Source organism: Danio rerio, chromosome 16, assembly GCF_049306965.1.
Source record: "Danio rerio strain Tuebingen ecotype United States chromosome 16, GRCz12tu, whole genome shotgun sequence".
Classification (NCBI taxonomy): Eukaryota; Metazoa; Chordata; class Actinopteri; order Cypriniformes; family Danionidae; genus Danio; species Danio rerio.
Genome location: NC_133191.1, coordinates 16443898 through 16470000, shown reverse-complemented (window position 1 = coordinate 16470000; position 26103 = coordinate 16443898). Strand labels below are relative to the sequence as shown.

Sequence of the window (26103 nt, the reverse complement as noted above, 5' to 3'; positions counted from 1 at the left end):
TATCTTCATATTGTGTTATTCATTTTATAAAAAATTATGAATAATATTTTTTTTTTCTTTGTGACATGTCGGACCTGTAAGACAGCGGTGTAACACCAAAGAACAACAAAAATTAAATATGTTTAAACATCTGAGACAAAATCTTATTAGGTGCATGTCTTCAGTTTTTAAAGCAAGAGGTCTGGGGAAGACAAAGACATTTTTAAGCATTTACTGTATTTAAATGTTTTGTCATGATTAGTCATGTGTGACAGTATAAATACGTCGTCATGTCAACAACCCATATACATTATACAGTATGTGTATGTAAAAAAATATATATGAAATTATTTGTGGATTAGTTTTGTAGAATGTCTTCTTTTAAGGATACCTTATTTATTTTATTGGGGTATGAATAGAGTTTGCTAGTTGCTGACTGAATGCTCTCTGTCTCTGCAGGTGATCAGTGTTCTAGATGTGTTGCACACCGTCTTAAAGAGTTCTCCTCCACGTGAGCAGGTGGTGACTGTTCTTCTCGATCGAAGGGTCGAGCAGCTGTACTATTTGCTCCTCAAAACCAACTATGGGGATGAGGCTCGAGAGAGATTATTCAGGGTGAGAACAAACCCGCACTTTAAATGTCTACTGAAAGTAAAACGATAAGATCTGTACTTTAAGTATAAAGTAAACTTATTTGTCTGGCTCTTCTGTAGGTCATGTATAAAGTTCTGAAGAGTGAGCGTGTACATGATCGCAACAAACAGCTCATAAAACTCAAGGACTCTGGCTATCTTGGGCTAGTCTGCTCCTTTGGCGACGTCCCCATCACCATGACTACTGTGCGCTGTTTGTATGAGCAGGTGCTCGCCACAGGTGAATTAAATTCAGATATATTGTCTCTGACAAAAGGGTTGTTGTTTTTTCTGTAACGTTATTTAGATGATCCATTTGAGTATTAGTAGACTGTCTGCTTAATGTCTGTTGATTCTGCTGCTAAACAGACATTTAACTGATTATAAGAAACTTTGCAAGTACATGTCAATTTATAGTAACCCTAACCATAACTCCCAACCTAACAGTATACTTATAATCTAATGAGAATTAGTTGTCATGCAGATGCAATTTAACTTAAATTCAACAAGTGGACCATCAAAATAAAGTGATCATTTCTTTCAGTAGTGTATTGATGTATAAACAGGGATCACACAGAAGTCACCTTCAAACCCTCTTTCTGTTGTCAGTGTGGAAAATCCATATGACCAATTTAAACCAATTTAATTTTGTATTGTGTAGTTCTAAGTGTCCTCCATCTAGGTGAGTGGGCTTGACAAACCACCTGTAGGATTTACTCTTTCCTCTCTATGTACCAGGCACTTTATTAGAAACACTTTATGTTTTCTACATTTATTTGTATAGCTAAGATTTTTTTTCATATTTTATTATATTTTATGGCTATGCTCTTTATATTTAAAGTTGTAAATATTTTATATTTGGTCCTATTTTTTATATAATATAACTATTTCTATAGTTGCAGTCAGAATTATTGGCCCTTAAAAAAAAAAAAACAATTCAAAGGGGAGCTAATAGTTCTAACTTTATATCTAAAGTTGGCTGTTTTGTTACTCCAATTATAATTACACTTTATGCTTTAAAGTATTTATAATTATATTTTATTTATACTTTATTTATACTAGTATACATACATATATACATACATATAGATTTATTTATTTATTTATTTATTTATTTATTTATTTGAAGTCACAAGTCATTGCATAAGCATTTCACTGCATACCGTACTGTTTATGACTTTATGTGACAACTTTTTTTTTTTATTGAACTATTTTCACAACTGTTTGTTGAAGTTTTGCTGTTTGAATTTCACAATTAAATTACTGGAATTTTAAAAAAATACAATCTTTATTGCCAGTGATTGCTTTGCTCTTTAGTTCCTCATTAGTTAGTGACAGTTCTGTATTGTTGTTTACTTGTTGCAGATCCCACTCCTAGTTTTAAAGACTTGTTGGCAGTGGTGTACTTATCCCATCGTGCCGATCTCAGTGCTCGACTAGAAATTGTTCGTAAGGTAAGTGATGGATTATCAAAGGATTTGTCAACCTAAAAATCTAAATTCTGTTAATTACTTACTCTTGTGTTGTGCCAGTCCCCTGAGATTTATCATCGGAACACAAAATAAGATGTTTTAAAAGAAATCCGAGAGCTCCCTCATCCTCCATAGACAGAAAAGGTTATGAGACATTCAGAAAAGGAAGCAAAGACTTTTTCGAAACATTTCATGTGACTCCAGTGGTCCAACTGTAATAATGCGAAGCTCCGTGAAAAATTTTGTGCACCAAAAAACTGTAAAAGCTACTTTGTTTGCCTTTGTCTCCCACATTAAATCATGGTGCATGATTACTACGAGGAATTAGATGCTTGCACATTGTGTTGCTGACTCTAATGGCAATACATTGTATTGTGCACAGAAAACACCCACTCATGATGACATGATGATAAAGAGAAAATATAAGCAAAACAAAGTCATATTTACAGTTTTATCTGGCACAGATAAAAAAAAAGTGTTAAAAAATGTTCTTGGAGCCACAGTTTAATTTCTCCTGAAGTCACATAGAATAGTTTAAAAATGTTTTTGTTTCCTTTTCTGGACTTTGAATGTCTTGGGACCATTGCTTTCTGGAGGATAAGGGAGCCTTCAGATTTCATCTAAAATATTTGTGTTCTGGAGTTCCAGTTATGGTGCCTGAGGAGTAGTCACGCTTGTGCTCCGCTCCCAAAAGACTTTTCAGTTTTGTCTTTTAACATCAGTGCTTTTGCTGGTATCTGACAGTATTTCTTTACCTACTGTTCTGTGACTTAATTCATTTCTGAAATGTCAAAGCAAGGGGCAGACAGGTTGATAAAGCAAGTGAAGGTTCTCTTTCGCAGAATGCTAACCACATGTTAGCCGAGATTTGTGCGTTACATGACGACTTTAGAGCTTCAATCGCAGAAGACTTCAAAACATCTTTTGAAAGATTTGCAGCCAAACTAAATAACATTCAATCCACAGTGGCTGATCATGATCTTCTCATTGGAAACCTCGAGTCTTTTGCTACAGAGATTAGCTAGCAGCTCTATCAACTCAATGCTACGTGTTTGAGGCACCAGAAGAACAACGAGTGGCTTAAAGCTGAAGTCTTCGATATTGAGAGTTGCATCCAGCGCCAAAACATTCAAATTGTGGGCTTACTCAAACCCGACCAATGTTTTTTTACTCTCAGCTTTTGGTTGATTTCCTTGCTGCTCGAGCTAGACAGACCTCACCATGGCCTCACACCTAAACCTGCACCAGATCAGAGACCGCGACTCATCATTCTAAAATATTTGTGTACTGTTGATGAAGAGGTTTTGGTGACAAAAACATTGATTCATTTGTAAAATCTTTTAAACTCTTAAAATTGAAAGTGAACCCCATTTTTAACCCTACTGTATGTGTTGAAACATTCCTGCAATTAAATGTTAATAAAATAATGAATTCTGTTATCTTTTTTTTTTATCCCTGCAGCTCTTCTGCTTGATCCACTCCAACGAAGAGTATGTGAAACAGCTGGCTCATCAATCAGGCTGGCAGGATGTTCTCACCAAACTCTACGTCAAAGAATCATACGAGTCTCGTGTTCGCAGTCAGTCCAATTCTTTATCCAGCCCCACTTCCTCACTGGACCCAGTCCTTTCCAGACCCGTCTTCCGTCGAGATGACAGCGTAACAGAGGATGTTCGGCAGAACGTCTATATCACCCTCGCTGCCCGCCACGAAGAAGACTACGAGGAGGAGGAAGGAGAAACTCAGGATGCTTCTGAAGGCTTTTCTGACCTTTCCCAGTCTCCTCCATCAACCGGGCAGCTCAAGAATGATTCCCTCCACTTTAAGCCATTTGACTCCGGAGACCAAAGCAGTCATTCGTCTACCTTGTCCAACACTGTAGACTTTCCACCATCTCGCCTGCAGGAGGAAGATGAAGCCGTGTATCAGCCCCTCTCACCATTCGGCTCACCCTTTGAGCTGGAATTAAATCACCAGAAAGGACCCCAGACCCCCGTGGGTAGCCAGCCAGAGACCCCCTCTCCTCTAGAGCACAATAAAACCTTCCTAGGCATGAGACCCCGCAAGAGCTCCAGTCTGTCTAATGTTCTGGACGACACAAGCTACAGCACCGAACCACCTACAGACACAATCTCCAATACATCAAACCCACAGGTACTTGCTGAAATTGGTTTCAATCACTTCCTTAAGGCCCTGAAGACCTTAAGAACTGCAGACCAATACCCTGTGGGGCAATAAAAACTTTTAGAGCTCTGTGACAGTGCTTCTTAAACTCCCAAGAATGCCTCAAGATCTCTTAAAATGTTAATAAAAACAGAGCCATGTAATAATGGTTAAATGATAATCATACTTATCACAAGTATTCTGTCAATTTAAAACATTTTATATCACAACAGCATGTTTCTTGCTTTCTGCAGGTAAATAATTCATCTTAAATTCACTAAACTTATAAAAACTTTCAGACTGCATGATTTTAGCCCTGCATGATTTTAGCCCTGATTTTGACCGGCTGATAGGTTTTGGGAAATCACAGACAAATGCCTGAAATCACAGGTAAATCAATGGTTGTGCACGTGAGTAACAACCACACAATATGAACTATTAAAGACACGATCTGAGAGAAAATAACACCGTTGATTACCAGCCAATGAGAGAGCAGCATCCACTAGTATGGATATCTGCAGGCCAGCAGGAGGTTGGGGGAGCAGTTAAAAGCGACGAAACGCTATCCCAGATAGTCATGCAGTGTGAAAACATCTGTGACACGACTGCTTTGAAAATCGTGCAGTCTGAACTCGACCCTAATTGTGGAAAAAATAATGGTCAAGTCTAGTGACTAGTATTGGGACCAATCATCACTTTCAAGTAGTGGCTTAAAGCCTGTCTATTTTTGAGATATTGGCCACATCCGAAACCGCATACTTCCATACTGTATAGTATGCTAAATAAGTATGCGAGCTGAGTAGTATGTCCAAATTCATAGAATTCGAAAATCAGTGACTTACTACTTCCAGCGAGATTCTGAAGTGCTCATCCCATGCACGCTGCACTATCCCATGATGCCCGCGAAAGAATTCATGAATAGGAGTAAAGCAACACAACTGACGCAGGAAGGTCACGTGATGATGACAAAATGGCGGATGTAGTACATCCGAGTTCCATTCATAGTGCTCAAATTCTTACTGTATAAAACTTACTTTTCTTACGACTGATTAGTACGTTTAAATTCAAATGCAGTACCGACTGAGTAGTGGGCGGTTGCGGACGCAGCCATTGATTGTTTATTAGTACTTATAAAGTACATATTCTGCATGATCTTTTCATAGATCCCTATCCAACACCTATACCAACTACTACCTTAAAAACCAGTAAAAATCAGCAAATTGGGAGTTCATTAAGCTAAAAGTCATAGTTTATGTTTGTTAATAGCAGGAATTGTACCTTAAAGATAAAATGTGACTGATTAGGTTTTGTATTATACATACAATTGTAATACTATAATGTATGTACAGTCTGTGTACTAAGTATATGTTACGTTGTTATAAACACATTAATATATAATACATATTATTATTAGTATTATTGTTAGTAGTAGTAGTAGTATTATTATTAGTATTAATATTAGTATTCTAAATCTTGTGGAAGAACCAGTGTTGCCTAATGTAGAACTTTACTTTTCTTTCTCTCCCTGATTAGGCTCCAGAAGAGGAGTTGTGTAATTTGTTGACGAACATCGTTTTCTCTGTGCTGTGGATTGGCACTGAGGGGTCTGAAGATGTGATATGGAGAGAAAGAGGTCAGGTGTTTTCTGTCCTCACCAAGCTTGGGTCATCCTGCCAGCTGGTGCGGCCACCTGACGACATCAAACGCAGGTCAGAAACAAAAAAACTTGAATGCTTTGGATCTTACAGATTACAATACAATGACAGCACACTACAACTGAGAAATACCAGCTATTTATTCAATTCAATTCATTTTTTTTTGTATATAGCGCTTTTACAATGTAGATTGTGTCAAAGCAGCAACACATAAAAGATTATAGTGACTTAAAACTGTTTTTAGAATTTAAATTTAGTTTACTGTGGTTTAATGTTTATTTTGTTTATATCTTAAAATTAAATAAAGACACTTTTATCTGATTAACTTCATATTTATCTTTTTATTTTGCTTCATAAATAGCAAAACAGTAAATGTGCTATAGACATGCAAGCAGCGTTGCTAATAAATTTTACAAACATGCTAAAACATGCTAACCGTGTGTTAAAACATGCCAGTAACATGTTAAGTGTGCTAGAAACATGCTACAACATGTTAGCTATTTGTTAGAACATGCTAGTAAGATATTTAGTCAGGCTAAAACATAAATAAACATGTTAGCAAAAAAAAGCAGGATATGGAGTAATGATTGTATTGATTTACTTGTAGTTTACCACTTAATGAGTTTGCTCATTCATTAGTACAGTGTCATACTGAAAACTCCCTCAAAAGTAATGTAGAGTATGACAGATTTTAGAGGGAAAGGTCTCTATGAAATCTGAACCCATATGTTCTGAAGACTTATTTGAACACATGTAAATAGCAGTTGGAAATAATAATAAAAACCTACAACGTGATTGTGTCAATAAAAGGCATACCTCCAGGCAAAAAAGGAGTCAAAACATTTTTTACATGGACCAAAAGGCTAAGCCCTTATTCCCTTATAACCACCATATTCAACACCCAGCAATAATACTACTGGTTGCAGTGACATATTTTCATTTTTTGCTTTGTAAAACTTAATTTAAGTTGTAAACTCCCTCATTATGGGAACAGCTGAAAGCCAGTAGAGATCAGAGCCTGAAGGGAGGGACCGTAGATTAAAGTCTTTTCTGGATTCCTTTGGTTCAGAGAAGGGCAGGGCAGGGATCTTTGGAGGGCAGAAGTGCTTTGCACTACTGGGCTGTTGCTTTTCTTTTGTGTGGCTCCAGTATTGCATCACCAGAAATGCAGCTTGTTTTTCTTCAAGTCTCAGGGTGTGCCTGTCTGTGGACTTGTTCAAGACATTGTAATCTCTTTGTTTTGTGGCTGCAAACAAACATATTACGCTAGTCAGGGTGTACTAAATTCATCATGTGTCTGTTGTGTGTCATAGCCTGTTGGAGATGATGCTGGAGTCATCTTTGTCAGATCTGAGGGACTCTCAGGGTGTGTCTTTGCCCCATGTGCCTTCCCTGCTCCGCCTTCTTAGACTGCTCCAGGACTTCCTATTTGCAGAGGGCACTTGCAATCATACACTATGGAGTGAGAAGGTGGGGAATTGATGTCTTTCTGTCTGTCTGTTTGTCTGTCTGTCTATCTATCAAATATCTATCAAGTATCTGTCTGTCTTTCTATTTACCTATTAGCTTTGCAGCAGTTTTTGTTTTTTTCTGCCAAAAAAAAATTCTGCAGTGCCACGTAGTGCTCGCACACAGGGCATGGAAAGCTATGTGCTATAAAACCCATTCATTTCAATGGCCTGTTCTGCATAGGTGCAGTTTGTTGCTACACTAAACAATGAACAGGAGCAGCAGAGCACATTTTCGTCTAGCTTGCTCGCTCATCATGGTAAAAGTTCAATATAGTTCAATATTCCACTCTGTGGATATTTCGCTCAAGTACACATATAGGCATGAACCACACAAGCTCACCTGAAAAGAAAAGTCTGCTCCGATAACATGCCAACAGGACATGTAGCATGCTTGTTCTTGCTGCATTTTATAGTGCTATTGTGTTTTCGTCATAGAAATGCTGGTAAAATTATGCATCTCAGCTCCTTCACTGTCTATAATTTTTTGTTTTTAAATAATTATTATAAAGCATTTTTTGGCCAAATGCAAAAAGAATTTTTGGTTTCAGCCTGGAATTTTCAGTTTTTAGTGCATCCCTACTACCTATCTGTCAGTCTGTCTGTCTGTCTGGAGCAAGGTCTGACATCTATACAAGAACTCATTAAAATGCAACATCAGTAGTATCATGGGACAAAAGGAACATCATAAACAGTATCAATAAATACACATTATTTAATTCATTTCATTTAATTCAATGTGAAAGCGCTAGCAAAATGAACATTGTAAATTTTGACTTCAGATGGACTTTAATTATATTAAAAAGTATTAGCAACAAACTAGCTAATTGTTATTTAATGATAAAAACTATATAATTACATAACATTGTTAACCATTACTGTTACAATACAATATGTTCGAGCTGTGTGTTATAAACTTTCTTTCTTTCTATCTATCTATCTTTCTTTCTTTCTTTCTTCCTTTCAAAGCAGTTTGCACTATTTAGGCAGGCTGTGTACAGTTTGTTTATATGTGAAGAAGTATAGGAGTGTGTGTGTGTGTGTGTGTGCGTGTGCGTGTGTGTGTGTGTGTGTGTGTGTGTGTGTGTGTGTGTGTGTGTGTGTGTGTGTGTGTGTGTGTGTGTGTGTGTGTGTGTGTGTGTTTGTTTCAGATCTTTGAGGGGGTGGTGAATCTGCTGGACAGACTGAAGGCATGGCACACAACCCCCGGGTCAGCAGGCTCCGCTGAGCTCAAAGAGATGTCTCTGATCGGCCTGCGGATCATTACTGGATACATTCAGCAGCAGCAGAACCCACAGGTACACGCAAACAGACTCTTCCTAAGAAATAACCCTGGGCTGTCTTGTAACATTCCTGCTTTTTGACATTTACAAATGTGATTTTATTAGCTGATTATATGGGATGAAAACTGAAAATGTCAAACACAACTAAATAGAAATCACTCATGGTTTTGAAATTGCACAACTTTATACTCCCTGCTACAGGTGCAGACTTGAAATTATGCATATTTTTCATGTGCCATGTTCAGGATTATTAGATATGCCTCTCGGCTTTTGAAATGCTTATTTTATTTCACTTCATTTCACTGGAGTGTAGTTGTTCATAAATTAATGTGTACATGTGTGTGTGTTCTTAAACCAGACTCCTCTAGACTCAAACAAACCCATCGAAAGCCCTAATTAGATCATATAAACTGACTGAGAAACATACAGTGCTCAACATAATAAAGTACACTCCATTTTGGAAATGAATATTTTTTTACATTTCTCAGTAAATATGGGAAATATATTTTGGTGCATTTGAACAAAACAGATTTATTAAACAAAAAAAATTATATATTTTTTATTAATATAGTATTTTCCTTCTGTCCATCTTATCTTATTTTCTGTGAAAAAAAACGAGCTGAGTAAACAAATAGACTATAAATAAATAATTACCATGATGAAAGTTATAGTAAATGATAAAACAATTGCAGTACAACCTGCATATTTATAATTATAATAAATGTAATTATGATAACGAATGACAGTTTGGTTAAATTTCATCTTGCAGTTATATTCATGATTAGAATTTTATTTAATGAAAGACATAGGGCCCTATCATACACTCGGCGCAAGGTGTGACACAATTGTTGTTTGCTAGTTTCAGCTGGACTCAAGGGTCATTTTGAAGTTTTGCATCATGCTGTATTTAGCAAATGCATTTGCGGTTATTTGTGCGCCAAAGGTGTTCCGGTCTATAAAAGGAGGTGTGTTAAGGCGCATTGATTTTGCTGTTTTGCGGAACTAAAATAGACTGTAAAATAGACCAGCTAAGAGGAGGTCTAAAGTTCAGCGCAGAGCGTGTCACTTGTATACCTCACATTGCTTAATACACAGAGGATGTACAGCTATACCCAAATATCTTTACAAATGAAAAAGAATTAAAGGATTAAAATATTACAAAAATTATTATTTTCTACTGAAATAAAAACCATTGTTCATGACAATTTGCTTTTGTATAATGTTATTATTAGTTGTAGTAGCATTTATTATATGCATATTTATATTTGCTTTTATTAAAAACAAGCTTAGATTTGCCCACCTGTCAGGTTTTTTACCATATGGGGCACAGCATGTGTATTTGAATATAACTCAGTTGTTTGAGCAAACTTTGTTATTATTGGGAGATGATACTCTGATTGGTTTATTCTCAAAACACCTATAACTCATTAAGAAAATAAGCTCAAACCTTTTAGACCATGCGCCGTGGGGCAAAGCAGATTTTTTCATCCTTAAAATAGCAAAAGTGGATTTTAAAACACCCTTAATGCTTTTGAGCCCTGCGCTTTGGACTTTGGGCCTACATCGTCAAAATAGAGCCCATAGCCCTGTTTTGGATCTAGCTTTAAAAAATATATAAAATATTAAAGTTTTGTCTTTTTCACACATTCAATTCAAATCATCTTTATTTGTATAATGCTTTTACAATGTAGATTGTGTCAAAACAGCTTTACATAGAATATTATAGTAAATTGAAACAGTTCAGTGTCAGTTCAGTTCAGTTTAGATTAGATCTGGGGGCCTCGGGATGAGTATCCCCAGGTGGAAATAGAGAATAAAGGGAATAATTAGTGTAGATGCTGTTCATAGTGTATATAAACGAGATGTGTGGAGCATATTCATGCATCATTCCACTATGTGATGCATTGAGTGTATGCAAGCATATGCTTTGAGTATCATCTGCATAGCAATGAAAGCTGATCCCATGTCTTCTAATAATGTTTCCCAGGGTTAGCATGTGTAGTGTAAACTGCAAAGGACCTAAATCTGATCCTTGAGGCACCCCATACTTTACTGGCCTTTTCTGAAAACTGTCCATTAATATTCACAAACTGGTAACGGTCAGCTGAGTATGACTTAAACCATAGAGCCTGACCCTGGATACCTGTAGATGGTGTCATATTGCAGCACTAAGATCCAGTAATACTAATAATGAGATGCACCCTTGGTCAGCAGCTAAGTAAAGAGTAAATTGTTGGTTATTTTCACTAATGCTACTTCTGTACTTCTGTACTTGTATTTCTGTAAGCCCTGAAACTTGACTGAAACACTTAAAAAAAAACATTGTTCACCTGCAGAAAGGAGCATAATTGGGCAAAAACAACTTTCTAGTATTTTAGACATAAACAGAAGATTTGAAATAAGCCTGTAATTAGATACGTTGGTGTGGTCTAGTTGTGGTTTTTTAATAATAGGCTTAATAGCAGCTAGCTTGAAAGGGTTTGGAACATGCCCAAAGATAGAGAGGAGGTTAAGAAGAGGTTCTCCTATTAGAGTTAGCAGCTCTTTCAGTAATTTTGTTGGTATTGGGTCCAACATACACGTAGCGGGTTTAGAGCTATTATTAATTATAATTTTTTCTAGCTCTTCCTGTTATATGATTTTGAAGCACTGTAAATTTTTTGGATTCATTGAAATGTTTAAAGGATCTGAAGTATAAGGCGGTGCAGAATGTTTAACATCTTCTATTTTCTGTCTAAAGCCTTCTAATTTATCACTGAAATAATTCGTGAAGTCATCACTACTACTTTGTGGTTTTGTTTCAAAGACGTTATCAAAGACGACCGATTATTTGTTAATTTAGCGATGGTTTTAAATAAAAATCTAGGATTGTTATGATTATTTTCTATCAGTTAGTGGAGGTGCTCACCACTGGCAGATTTTAGAGCTCTCCTTTAGCTCGACATACTGTCTTTTTAATTCTAAAGACCTCTAATTTAGTTTTTTTCCCACTTACTTTCCTGTGCACGGGTTACTGTTTTGAGAATGTGAGTATGACTGTTATAACATGGTGTAGTTTTATTTTCTCTTGCTTTTTTTATTTGATGGGTGCCACAGTATTTATTGTGTTAGTAAAGATAGCATCCATACTGCTGGTTACTACATCAAGGTCATTTGCATTAGCAGGTGCTTTTACAAATAGAGAAAGATCAGGTAAGTTATGAATTCATCTTTAGTGCATGAAACGATAGTTCTACCAGGGCAGTATGTCTGTAAAAGGTTGTATAACACAGCTTGTATAGTAAAAGGTAGTGGTCTGTCATATCATCACTTTGTGGTATAATGTCTACATCAAGGACCTCAATTCCATGAGACAAAATTAGATCAAATGTATGCTTTAAGCGATGGGTAAATAAATCTATAAAAGTGAGCCCTAATGTATTGTTAGCGTCATCTATGTGGATGTTAAAGTCTCCTATAACTAGGATATTTATCAGTTTTAACTAGTAAGTCAGAAATAAAATCAGAAAACTCTTTTAGAAAATTGACAAATTGTCCTGGGGTCTATATACAGTTGAAACCAGAAGTTTACATACACTCTAAAAAAGGAAAATAACCATTTAAAAAAAAATGTCTGATGGTGAATCATACTAAACGTTTACTATTTTAGGTCTGTTAGGATAACCTAAATGATTTACATTTGCTAAATGCCAGAAAATTAAGATAATTTTTTTTAGAGAATATTTTATAAATTTCTAGACAGTCAAAAGTTTACATACATTTCCTTAGTATTCTTTTAGCTTTGCTTTTTAACTGTATAACTTTGGTCAAATGTTTTGGGTATCCTTCCACGACCTTCTCACAATAATAGTTTGAAGGAATTTTGGCCCATTCCTCCTGGCTGAATAGGTGTAACTGACTCTTGCTCGCACAAGCTTTTACAACTCTGCCCACAAAGATTGAGATCAGGGCTTTGTGATGGCCATTTCAAAACATTCACTTTGTTGTCCTTCAAGCCCAGGTTAACTAGTTTGGCGGTATGCTTAGGTTCATGGTCTTTTTGGAAGACTCATTTGTGGCCAAGTTTTAATTTCCTGGCTGATTTCTTGAGATGTAGCTTCAGTATTTCTGCATGATGTACTTTCTTCATGATGCCATCTATGCTGTGAACATATATATCTGTGAAATATCATCCTCCTGCAACAAAACAGCCCCACAACATGATGCTTCTTCCCCTATACTGCACAGTTGGGATGGTGTCCCCTAGGCTTGTAAGCTTTCCCCTTTGTCCTCCAAATGTAACACTGGTCATTATGGCCAAACAGCTTAATCTTAGTTCCATCAGACCACAGAACATGTCTCCAAAAATTATTATTTTTCCCAGTGTAATTTAGCAAATTGTAATCTGGCTTTTTCAGACGGATAATAATCTTATTGTATGTAAACTTGACTTTCAAGAAAAGTTATAACAATTTCTCAAAAAATCTCTCTCATTATTCTGCTATTAAGCTTAACAGAAACAAATTTGATAATCCTAACCTACCTAAGAAAGAAAAAGTTTAGTCACATTAACATCTGACTTTTTTAAATGGTTGTGTGCCTTTTTATACAGTGTATGTAAACTTCTGTTTCAACTGTATGGTGATTAATGCGAGAGATAATATAAGTTTTTACATAATATCCGGAAGCATTTGTGTTTTTAATTGAGATAGTAATAGTGTAATTGTTTGACCTTAAGGCTTGAGATGACATAGATGTTCTCATTCGCAGAAATCTTTTATTGCATTGTATAAATGAGTCATTCACTATAAAGTGCTTTTGAGATGTCAGAACTTGCAAAAAAAGTTAGAAATTTTTTATTTAACCACATAGTTGTTGTATTAATTAGACTTTAGGCTATAAGAAATTAATGTTGGTCAAGCTCCAAGCTGTTTTATAAATAAACTGCATGCAGACAAACAGTAAACAAACCTCAAATTGTGTCAACCCTTTCATAGAGAAATTGCATTGCAGTGTGATTAAATGTATATTTTTATAAGGTAACGTGTCCCTTTACCAACCCAGCTTTTTAGATTATGAAAATCTATTTATATTAATGAAATTATGGACAAAAAATCTATTTCCCAATAAAATATGCAATTGTTGCTATTTTTTTTGTAAATGATTAAATATCTAATATTTTGTCAAACTTTCAAACAATATTAACTGGCCCTTATTGGTTAATTGATAAATCTTAAGATGCTTTGCTGAGGTTATTAATTATTTGTTTATTTTCATAAAAGTTAAACATGACAGTGGAAGACAAGATCACAGGGTGGACATTGGCATGTATTTTTTATTTCAAACTGTCAATGAGCTCCATTATATAGACTTTAAAAGGATATGCCTTATATATAGACTGAGGCATATATTGCCAAAAGGTTTGTATTGCCCACTCATGTATCACATCTACTGTTGTATATACAGTATGTGTATAAGTGTTGTAAAACATAAACACATAAAAACATGAACTAATTAACAATAAATAAATAAATAAATATGTCTAAGTGGACATGTTAAGATTGACAACATTCAGTTTTAAGCACAATATTAATAAAAATAGGAAACATAAGTGTAGATACTTAATATGTGCAAAGCAGATGTTTTAACCTTCTCTGAAGAAAGGCAAAATTGGCATAGGGATACCAATCAGTACATCAGAGGGTTTCTTAAAGGGACATTCACCACATCATGACAGGGTGGACAGTAATTTCAAGGACACTTGAAAAATGATTAATAATATCATGAAAAAAAAGATCTAAAACACTTATTTTATCAAATAACTTGTTTAAGACAATAATAATATTTTTTAATCTAATTTACCTACTTTTTTGACTCCCTAAAGTTGGCTGAGCAGTGTGTGGGACATGGCAAATTCACATCTATACAATAAAATTGAGTTAAACATATTTCAAAACACTTATAATTTTAGCTACCTGTGTGTAAAGGTTTAACCAGTTATATCGAAACATCACAGTTTAATCATTTCACATTATGTTCACATAGCACTGATTTAGCTTGTGTAACATCAAAGGCACTTTATAGTGAAAATTACCCAAATAGAGCTAAATGCTAAATATAATAGCAAAAGGCTAATTCTTAAAACATTGTTTAAATATGTTAGCAGCAGTTAATATGTGTCAGCTGTGGGTTACAAAATGCTAGCAACATCATGCTTAAAACATCCTAATGAACATATTTTACTACATGGCTAATATATGCTAATTAGCTTATGTTTATAACGGTAAACATACTACAACTTGCTTACAACATGTTAATTTAAGATAGCATAGTGTTAGCTTAGCTGGAAACATGTTCATTCATTTTAGTGCTAGCAGAACTCTTAATTATTGTACAGTGGGTTAAAACTAGCTTTTTTTTAATAGCAGGATTCATAAATTCATCATTTCAAGTCTAAATGAAGTTCCTCAGGATATGAGCTCACATGAATATTTGCTGTGCTCTCAGGAACTCTATATTAATCTCAGACTGCCAAGTGGCACTCACAGTGAAAGCTGTATTTCAGAAATAACCCTACACAAAGACAAGAGGCTACCATGAGTGGATAAACCAGACTAGCAAGTGAACATGACTCAGTGTGCAACGTCAGTCAAAGATTCATGCGGGTATAACATGATTTCAGATATTGTTTTTGTTGAGCAAGGAATAATAGCTAACTGCTCACTACATCTTGTGCTGTATATGCTACAGAAATAAGCTGTGCTTCATGCAACTGGTTGGCTATATTGTTGCATGAGTTTTAAAATCATTTAATGTGAATTCATTTTTGGAATGTGATCAAATAATGAGCAAAAAAGATCATAGCTGGTATTATTTGCAGTTTATTTATGATGGAAAGTCAGATGAAAAGCATTGTGGAATACAATACCCTGTGTGCTATTCTCTATTGTATATAGTGCACTAGATTAAATACTAATGAACTAATTGTGGATTAAGCAGTGGTATCCAAAATGGAGCTCGGGCTCCCCCGGGGGGGATGCAAAACAATGAGGGAGGGTCGCTTGATGATTTTCAAAAATCAAATTCATTTTGTTAAACTATTAGAATTACCATATTTTATCCTACAGAAGAAAAAAAAAGGTAATACTTACAACAACAAAAAAACAACTACATCCAAATAAAAAGCCATTAGCCATTTTTTTGTTTTTTGTTTTGTTTTTTGAAACTCCTGATTATATCCTAATTACATTATATTAAATACACAACAATACCATCAGATGCAGCGGATTAATTTTATGGCATTATAATTTCTGACACCTTTATGGCACTCGCGTTTAAATGATGAACAGACTTGGGTCAGTTGTGTGCGTCTTTGTGTGCAAGGTTTATATATTTATAACCACCTCAAAGGATATTCTGGGTCGTGATTCACTGTCATTGTTATATTGGGGTTGGCGAGCTGAAAGGTTTGGGAACCCCTGGATTAGAGTACTGTTTGCCATATCATTCAGTATATACTTTATACTGACTAGTATTTTTTATATACAGTTGAATTCAGAATTATTAGACCCCTTTTAATTTTTTTTTCCCCAAATGATGTTTAAAAGAGCAAGGAAATTTTCACAGTATGTCTGACAATATTTTTTCTTCTGGAGAAAGTCATATTAGTTTTTTTTTTTTTTTTTTGGCTTGAATAAAAGCAGTTTTTGATTCTCTGAAAGCCATTTTAAGGTTTAAATTAAATTTAAGTTAAATAAAACTTTTGATAGTCTACTGAACAAAGTATCGTTATACAATAATTTGCCTATTTACCCTAACCTGCCTAGTTAGCCTAATTAACCTAGTTGAGCCTTTAAATGTCACTTTAAGCTGTAGAGAAGTGTCTTGAAAGATATCTAGTCAAATATTATTTACTGTCATCATGGCAAAGATAAAATAAATTAGTTATAAGAAATTAGTTATTAAAACTATTGTGTTTAGAAATGTGTTGAAAAAAAACTGCTCTCTGTTAAACAGAAATTGGGGAAAAATAAACAGTGGGGCTAATAATTCAGGGGGGCTAATAATTCTGACTTCAACTGTATATACATAATGCAGAGTGCAATATGTATCGATAAATATTTCAATACATAGTTTATACAGTCTTTATTAATAGAAAGCTTGCCATTGGAGCCAAGTGAAATAACATAAGTTCGAAGAAGGCTACTACTGCACCTACTACTTGTTTTGCAAACAAATGACACAGGTATATAACAGTAAAAATGAAATTGAAAAAGAAAACTGAACATTTTAAATGTTATTTCAAAATAATAATGCACACACTAATATATTGATAAAGTAAAATTATGATTACACAATGATTAAACTGTAAAACCTGTATTAAATGAAACAGCTCAACTGTTATATGTCTAAAACAAGTTGTGAAATTTAAATAAAGCTAAAATATGTTTACTACAGAAATGTTGGAACACTGAATAAAAAATCTAAATGAGTTTAATAATCTGTTTCACACAAAATATTATAGAATATAAATATATAGATTAAAAATATTTACAAAAGTATATAAAATATATGCAAAAATATTTAGTTATACTCAATATACTATATACTGAATATGTTTAAAGTGCTATATAGAGTCAAGCTCAAAATTATTCCTACCCCATGTATGAATAATTTTGAGCTTGACTGTTTATACTGGACACTACCTGACGAAAGTCATGTCATTGAGCAACAAATAACAACTTGACATCTAGTTGATCATTTAGAATAGTGGCAGAAGGTAAATTTTTCGAATGAACCATCTGTTGAACTGCATCCCAATCATCACAAATACTGCAAAAGACCTATTGGAACCCATATGAACCCATGTCTCTCACAGAAATCAGTCAAGTTTGGAGAAAGAAAATCATGGCTTTGGGTATCAAGCCAATTGTGCAGCCCATTACATTACAAACCACGGGAGAGGGGAAATTCTTCAGCAGGACAGTGCTCCTTCTCATACTTCAGCCTCCACATCAAAGTTCCTAAAAAGAAAAGAAGGACAAGGTGCTCCAGGATTGGCCAGCCCAGTCCAAACATGAACATTATTAAGCATGTATGGGGTAAGATGGAGGAAGCACTGAAGATGAATCCATGGAATTTTGAAGAACTCTGAGAGTCCTGCAAGAACGCTTTCTTTGCCATTCCAGATGACTTTATTAATAAGTTATTTGAGTCATTGCAGAGATGTATTGATGCAGTCCTCCAAGCTCATGGGAGTCATACACAATATTTATTCTTTTTCCACTGCAGCATGACTTTGTATTCTATTGTACATTATTTCTGTTAAGTGACAAGACTTTTGTCTAAGCAAAATCAGACCTTACTGTCCTAATTAAATAATTAAAAATCAATGCATGATCATATTATATTTTGGTAAATAAGTTCTAGGGGTCTTTGCCTTTCATATAAGCCATTCATGATACCAAATGATTATGCAATATAATAATGTATAGCATAGTAAATACTAATGAAAATTTGTACAGTGTGATTATGCCATTCTGAATACTTAAAAAGCTTTTACAAATCATTAAATAATAAACGTTCAGCACGAACAAAAAATTTAAAGACAAATAATTTCAAAACCATGAGAATAAATTTCAACATCTGCTGTTTTTTTTTTTCTCTCTCTCTCTCTCTCAGGTGTGTGAGATGGCATGTCTAAAGCTTCACAGTTTGCTTCAGACAGTCTTGTGTCTGTCCTGGGAGGAAGTGTGTTTTCTTCTGGGTCGTCTTGGTGCACCACTTTGTCCCGCAAACTCTACTTCAGGCACGAGTGCTGAGGGTTTTCTGAGTCCACTTGTTCCCATCGTCCGAGCACTGCTGGACCAGCATGCAGACCACACCACGCTGCAGGAGAAGCTGCCAAACCTCCCCGCAACCAACGGCAGCCCATCCTTTGCCCAGGACCTGCAGATATACTGCAGCACAGCTGAATGGCAGCAGTTTTACCAAAACCACGTCAGTATACAAATACACACATAGACACACTAGGGATATCAGGGTGTCCGCTGGGTCTTAAAAGGGCATCTATCATGCAAAATTATGATGTGGAATTACTTTTGTAAGCTGTTTAAACAGAAATGTGTGTAGTATAGTGTGTCCACAGTAATATTAGAGTGATAAACACAACAAAAACAAATTCTCTGGACTTAAAATAGCATCCAAATCCCAGTGAACTTGAAGTCCACCACAATGATCTGGTAGTGCGGTTTTCCCACCCACCGATATTAATGGACAGGCATGTATTAACATGTCACCGAATCAATGTATATAAACATGTCCACAAGACAGGATTTGCAAATAAAATGGGATTAAAAGATATGTTCCAACTCTCTGTGATCCAACTGCAATTTAAGAAGCAGTAAGTGGTGCACTTTGTATTTTTTATATCCTTTTACTACTTTTTGAGCTACGTAATTCATAACTGCTACAGTCGCCAAAGCTGCATAGTGTACAACACTATAAACGAGGATGCTTCAATCATACAACAGGAGTCCCAGTTTGTGGATGTTAAATCAGGTTTATTTTGTACAGTAACTTAGCTATATTGGATCGCCATACAGCAGCATATTTACTGGTTTGGTGGGCATCTTAGAACAGCACAAAGTGTTAAACACATGCGATTGTGTTTGTTTGTGTTTGCATTGTATGTAATATGCCACAATTTAAGTCAAAGATCAGCAAAGAAGGCAGCGACCGGAAGTCAGCGATTTAAATTTACAATAAGAAAATCTGAAATATTTGTGCTACAAAAAACATATCGATCTGTTTCAAAAGACATGCCTTTACCAATGGCAGCTCACAGGTTTTTATGACAGAATTGTATGCTTTTGGATGCTTCAAAAATAGGGCCACTATTTAACACCATTTTACAGCATGGAAGAGCCAGGATAAAATGAAAAACTACTCAAAATGTTTCTGAAAGAAAAAAAGTATTATACACAGAGGATGGCTTGAGGGTAAGTAAACTGAGTCATTTTTGTGTGTAAACACATTATAAACTGTGAATTTGCTGTCAAACCCTATTAAAAAGTAGCATTACAAACCTTATAATGACAAATATGTAGAACAAAAGAAATCACTGGCGAGGATAAAAGATGTGGGGATAGTTCACCCAAATATTTCGTCATCATGTCATCACCCTTTGATTGTTTAAAACCTTTATGAGTTTTTAATCTTGTGTGGAACCAAAAGAAGATATTTTGATGAAAGTTGAAAACCTGTAACCATTGACTGTTTTTTTCCCTATTATAGAAGTCAATGGTTACAGGTTTTCAGCAGTCTTTTGTGTTCAAGAGAAGAAAGAAGATTAGTAAATGTTGAGGAAATTATGAGTTTAAAGTTTTGAGTGAACTATGCCTTTAGGATTAGTAGTTAAGTAACTATGTACAAAAATCATAAGCATTCATTAAGTATTCATAAAGAGCTTATATAGAGATAAATAAGTTCTTATTTATTGCTCATATACCTATTCTTATCATTGAAAATGATTACAGTAAAATGTATTGACAAAATGTTGCATGAAATTAAACCGTCTATAGGATTTCCATTTATCATTATTAGAAAGCATTTATATAGAAAACCATTATTATTGCACAATTCTGAACAGCCCACAGACCTCACTAGTTTTCCAATCGTAGGCTACTGCCATACTCTAAGATTGTTAACAGACACTCAGTGTGACTGTTTACTTTACGATAAGCTGGCAGCTTCTCGGCCAGAGCCGTGTCTGTATATGCTACCACAAGCCAGTTGTGTTTGACCTTTTTTGGATGTAGAGTGACTAAAATAATTCTCTTTGCCTGCAGTCTCAGTCAAACACAAGATTGGTTCATCATTCACACAAATCTTAGTCCTAGAGGATATTATGCTCATTTGTTTTTTGAAATGACCCATTTCTTTATTGACAACTGTAGCATAGGATATATGGTAAAAACATTTTGGGGTTGTTTAGAAATAGCGTATTTTTAAGTTTCCTTGTACTATTGTCCATCGCTTATATATAGTAGACTAAATATGTATATATGTGTGCGTGCATGCGTGTGTGCGTGTGTGTGTGTGTGTGTGTGTGTGTGTGTGTGTGTGTGTATAAAAAAATTTGATAAAAACACTGAATTAAAACTGTACATTCACTGTAAATCCAAAAAAGTTAAGGTAACTTAAACCATCTGAGGAAACCAATTACAACAAACCATTTAAGCTCAAAAACTAATCTATATAAGTACTATGAACTTAATCCATTTGAGTAAATGAAGCAATTTGAGCATAATAAAACCCAATAAATGAAGAGAACTCAAGCCAACTGAGTACTGTAGAACACAATAAAACAAGGCAACTCAAACTGTTTGAGGAAACTGATTTCAACTAACCATTTGAGTAAAAAAAACTAATCTATATGAACTGTACTGTGAACTTGCTCCATTTAAGCTAAATTAATGAGGTATTTAATTAACTTGTTACCTTCAATGCTGAGTTCAAAACTCTTTTCAAATGAGTAGAATTAACTTTCAGTAAACTTTTAGTTAGCTACACTCATTTCATTTGATAAAGTTTATTTGGGTTTTAGTGTTAAAAAATAACACAAAAACTCAGAAATATATTTAAAAGACTAGAAATTAACTACACATTAAAATTAATTATGTTAATACTTTGTTAGTAATGTATGAATAATAATTATAATCACAATTAAAGCTGCAAGCAGCGATGATAGGGACCTCGCACCCGGGCTCACCGCCGCCCGGTGGCATCAGGATGACAGAGAACAGCGAACAGTAATAATTTAAGCCGATATATTAAAAATATCTGAGAAAATCACAGATTTATGCCAAACTTCCTCCTGTCAGCAGGTGGCGCTATAACACTGACTCATGACTGGCATGTAGATGTCTTCAGGAGAGGAAACTTATCAACCATGTGAAGTTTTAGGCAGATCGGACATTGTTTGGCTGAGTTATAAGCCAAACTGCCTTTTTTCAGCAGGTGGCGCTATGACAGACTCAATGTTGTTATGTAGATGTGTTTAGGAGAGGACTTTCATCAACCTTGTGAAGTTTCAGGCAGATCGGACTTTGTGTGGTTGAGTTATACTGCAAACTACCATCTGCCAGCAGGTGGCGCTATAACTGTGACTTAAGATTGGCATGTAGATGCCTTCAGTAATGGAATTTAATCAACTATGTGAAGTTTCAGGCAGATCGGAGTTTGTGTGGTTGAGTTATAAGCCAATCTACCTTCTGCCAGCAGGTGGCGCTATGACTGATTCAATATTGTTATGTGGATGTGTTCAGAAGAGGACTTTTATCAATCATGTGAAGTTTCAGGCAGATCAGACATTGTGTGGTTGAGTTATAATAACTTCCTGTTCCATGGCGAAGCGTTGAGGTTTGTCATGCCACCACGGACACGCCCCTCTGCAAAAACTCTAGATCTTCACAATATATCATCGCTAGAGCTTTCAGATGACACCACTCTATTTTGGTGCTGATACGGGAAAGTTTGTGGAAGGAGTTTGTTACAGTGTCAAACATGTCATTTCCTGTAGCCAGCAGGTGGTGCTATAATTGTAACTGGATATCGGCACGTAAACCTGTTCAGGTCAGGACTGTTATTAAATGTGTGAATTTTGAGGCAGATCTGATAATGCATGCCTGAGTTATAACGACTTCCTGTCTTGTGGCGGATCATCAACGTTTGCGAGGCCGCCACGGACACGCCCATCGACAAAAACTCTAAAGCTTCGCAATTTTACATCACCAAGGCCTTTAGATGACAAAACACAATTTTTATTGTCAATCAGATAAAATCCCTAGGAGGAGTTCGTTAAAATATAACGCCTAGAAATGGCAAAAGAGCCACTTTTTCGCCACAGGAAGTTAAAAATATACGACTTCCTGTTGAGTTTGAGATATGGCTCCAAGAGACTTTTTCGTATGTTTTGCCATGTTTGAGGTGTGTGCCAATTTTCGTGCATGTGCGTGATTTGTAGATCGGGGGCTCGTCCGTTTAATTTTTATAGGTGGCGCTGTTGAGTCGTTTTGCCACGCCCACTTCAATACTGTTATGTGGATGTGTTCAAGAGATGACGTTTATCAACCATGTGAAGCTTCAGGCTGATTGGACATTTTGTGGTTGAGTTACAAGGACTTCCTGTTCCATGGCGAAGCGTTGAGGTTTGTCATGCCGCCACGGACACGCCCCTCTGCGAAAACTCTAGATCTTCACAATATATCATCACCAGAGCTTTCAGATAACACCACCTAATTTTGGTGCTGATACGATAAAATTTGTGGATGGAGTTTGTTACTCCGTAAATCATGTCATTTCCTGTGGCCAGCAGGTGGCGCCGTAACTGTCTCTGGATATTGGCATGTAAACGTGTTCAGGTCAGGACGCTTATCAAGCGTGTGAATTTTGAGGCAGATCGGATAATGCATGCCTGAGTTATAACGGCTTCCTGTTTCGTGGCGAATCGTCAAAGTTTGCGAGGCCGCCACGGACACGCCCATCGACGAAAACTCTAAAGCTTCGCAATTTAACATCATCAAGGCCTTTAGATGACAAAACCCAAATTTGGTGTCGATCGGATAAAATCCCTAGGAGGAGTTCGTTAAAATACGACGCCTGGAAATGGCAAAAACGCCACTTTTTCGCCGCAGGAAGTTAAAAATATCCGACTTCCTGTTGGGTTTGAGATATGGCTCCAAGAGACTTTTTTGTATGTTTTGGTGTGTTTGAGGTGTGTGCCAATTTTCGTGCGTGTGTGTGATTCATGGATCGGGGGCTCGTCCGTTTAATTTTTCTAGGTGGCGCTGTCGAGTCATTTTGCCACGCCCACTTCCGAAGCCCATAACAAACGTAAATTTTCGCCACTTCTGAGGCGTGTGCAAAGTTTCGTGAGTTTTCGGGCATGTTTAGCCCCTCTAAATCGCGATTCATTCCGCGGAAGAAGAAGAAGAAGAAGAAGAAGAATAATAATTAAAGCTGCAAGCAGCGATGATAGGGACCTCGCACCCGGGCTCACCGCCGCCCGGTGACCTTACGATGACAGAGAACAGCGAACAATAATAATTTAAGCCAATATATAAAAAAAGATATAAGAAAATCACAGATTTATGCCAAACTTCCTCCTGTCAGCAGGTGGCGCTATATTTGTGAATTAAGATTGGCATGTAGATGTCTTCCGGAGAGTAATCTTATCAACCATGTGAAGTTTCAGGCACATGGGACATTGTGTGGCTGAGTTATAAGCCAAACTACCTTCTGCCAGCAGGTGGCGTTATGACTGACTCAATATTGTTATGTGGATGTGTTCAGGAGCGGACTTTTATCAACCATGTGGAGTTTCAGGCAGATAAGAGATTGTGTGGAGATTGTGTTTTAAGACAAACTACATTCTGCCAGCAGGTGGCGCTATTAAAGACTCAATATTATTATGTAGATTTGCTCAGGAGAGGACTTTCATCAACCATGTGACATTTTAGGCAGATCTGACATTGTGTGGCCGAGTTACAAGCCAAACTACCTTCTGCCAGCAGGTGGCGCTATGACTCTGACTCAATATTATTATGTAGATGTGTTTAGGAGAGGACTTTCATCAACCATGTGAAGTTTCAGGCAGATCGGACATTGTGTGGTCGAGTTACAAGCCAAACTACCTTTTGCCAGCAGGTGGCGCTATGACTGACTCAATATTGTTATGTGGATGTGTTCAGGAGAGGACTTTTATCAATCATGTGAAGTTTCAGGCAGGTCAGACATTGTGTGGTTGAGTTATAAGAAATTCCTGTTCTATGGCGAAGCGTTGAGGTTTGTCATGCTACCACAGACACGCCCCTCTGCGAAAACTCTAGATCTTTAAAATATATCATCGCTAGAGCTTTCAGATAACACCACTCTATTTTGGTGCTGATACGGGAAAGTTTGTGGAAGGAGTTTGTTACAGTGTCAAACATGTCATTTCCTGTGGCCAGCAGGTGGCGCTATAACTGTAACTGGATATCGGCACGTAAACCTGATCAGGTCAGGACTGTTATTAAATGTGTGAATTTTGAGGCAGATCGGATAATGCATGCCAGAGTTATAACGACTTCCTGTTTTGTGGCGAATCATCAAAGTTTGCGAGGGCGCCACGGACATGCCCATCGATGAAAACTCTAAAGCTTCGCGATTTAACATCGCCAAGGCCTTTAGATGACAAAACCCAATTTTTGGTGTTTATCAGATAAAATCCCTAGGAGGAGTTCATTAAAATACAACGCCTGAAAATGGCAAAAGCGCCACTTTTTCGCCACAGGAAGTAAAAAATATCCGACTTCCTGTTGGGTTTGAGATATGGCTCCAAGAGACTTTTTCGTATGTTTTGCCATGTTTGAGGTGTGTGCCAATTTTTGTGCATGTGCGTGATTTGTAGATTGGGGGCTCGTCCGTTTAATTTTTCTAGGTGGCGCTGTCGAGTCGTTTTGCCACGCCCACTTCAATATTGTTATGTGGATGTGTTCAAGAGATGACGTTTATCAACCATGTGAAGTTTCAGGCAGATCGGACATTGTGTGGTTGTGTTATAAGGACTTCCTGTTCCATGGCGAAGCGTTGAGGTTTGTCATACCGCCACGGACACACCCCTTTGCGAAAACTCTAGATCTTCACAATATATCACTGATAGAGCTTTCAAATGACACCCCTCAAATTTGGCGCTGATACGATAAAGTTTGTGGGAGGAGTTTATTACAGTGTAAATCATGTCATTTCCTGTGGCCAGCAGGTGGCGCTATAACTCTATGTGGATATCGGCATGTAAACGTGTTCAGGTCAGGACTGATATTAAACATGTGAATTTTGAGGCAGATCGGATAATGCATGCCTAAGTGATAACGACTGCCTGTTTTGTGGCGAATCATCAAAGTTTGCGAGGCCGCCACGGACACGCCCATCGATGAAAATTCAAAAGCTTCGCAATTTAACATCGCCAAGGCCTTTAGATGACAAAACCCAATTTTGGTGTTGATCGGATAAAATCCCTTGGAGAAGTTCGTTAAAATACAACGCCTGGAAATGGCAAAAATGCCACTTTTTCGCCGCAGGAAGTTAAAAATATCCGACTTCCTGTTGGGTTTGAGTTATGGCTCCAAGAGACTTTTTCGTATGTTTTGGCATGTTTGAGGTGTGTGCCAATTATCGTGCATGTGCGTGATTCGTAGATCGGGGGCTCGACCGTTAAAATTTTATAGGTGGCGCTGTCGAGTCGTTTTGCCACGCCCACTTTAATAATTTTATAGGCATGTGTTCAGGAGAGGACTTTTATCAACCATGTGAAGTTTCAGGCAGAGCTGACATTGTGTGGTTGAGTTATAAGGACTTCTTGTTCCATGGCGAAGCGTTGAGGTTTGTCATGC

At 36.5% G+C, this 26103-nt stretch overlaps 1 protein-coding gene across 4 annotated transcripts in view; it reads left to right on the top strand.

Annotated features, from left to right (window-relative positions):
* nbeal2 (neurobeachin-like 2) overlaps positions 1-26103 on the top strand; it is a 178256-nt gene that overhangs the window by 106025 nt on the left and 46128 nt on the right. For all 4 annotated transcript variants that reach the window (XM_073925966.1, XM_003200162.7, XM_073925967.1 and 1 more), the window contains 8 exons: positions 439-594; positions 693-852; positions 1977-2065; positions 3545-4237; positions 5780-5955; positions 7215-7371; positions 8561-8707; positions 18353-18670. In XM_073925966.1, the coding sequence (XP_073782067.1) occupies positions 439-594; positions 693-852; positions 1977-2065; positions 3545-4237; positions 5780-5955; positions 7215-7371; positions 8561-8707; positions 18353-18670 (1896 nt within the window). The remainder of the gene's footprint in view (positions 1-438; positions 595-692; positions 853-1976; positions 2066-3544; positions 4238-5779; positions 5956-7214; positions 7372-8560; positions 8708-18352; positions 18671-26103) is intronic.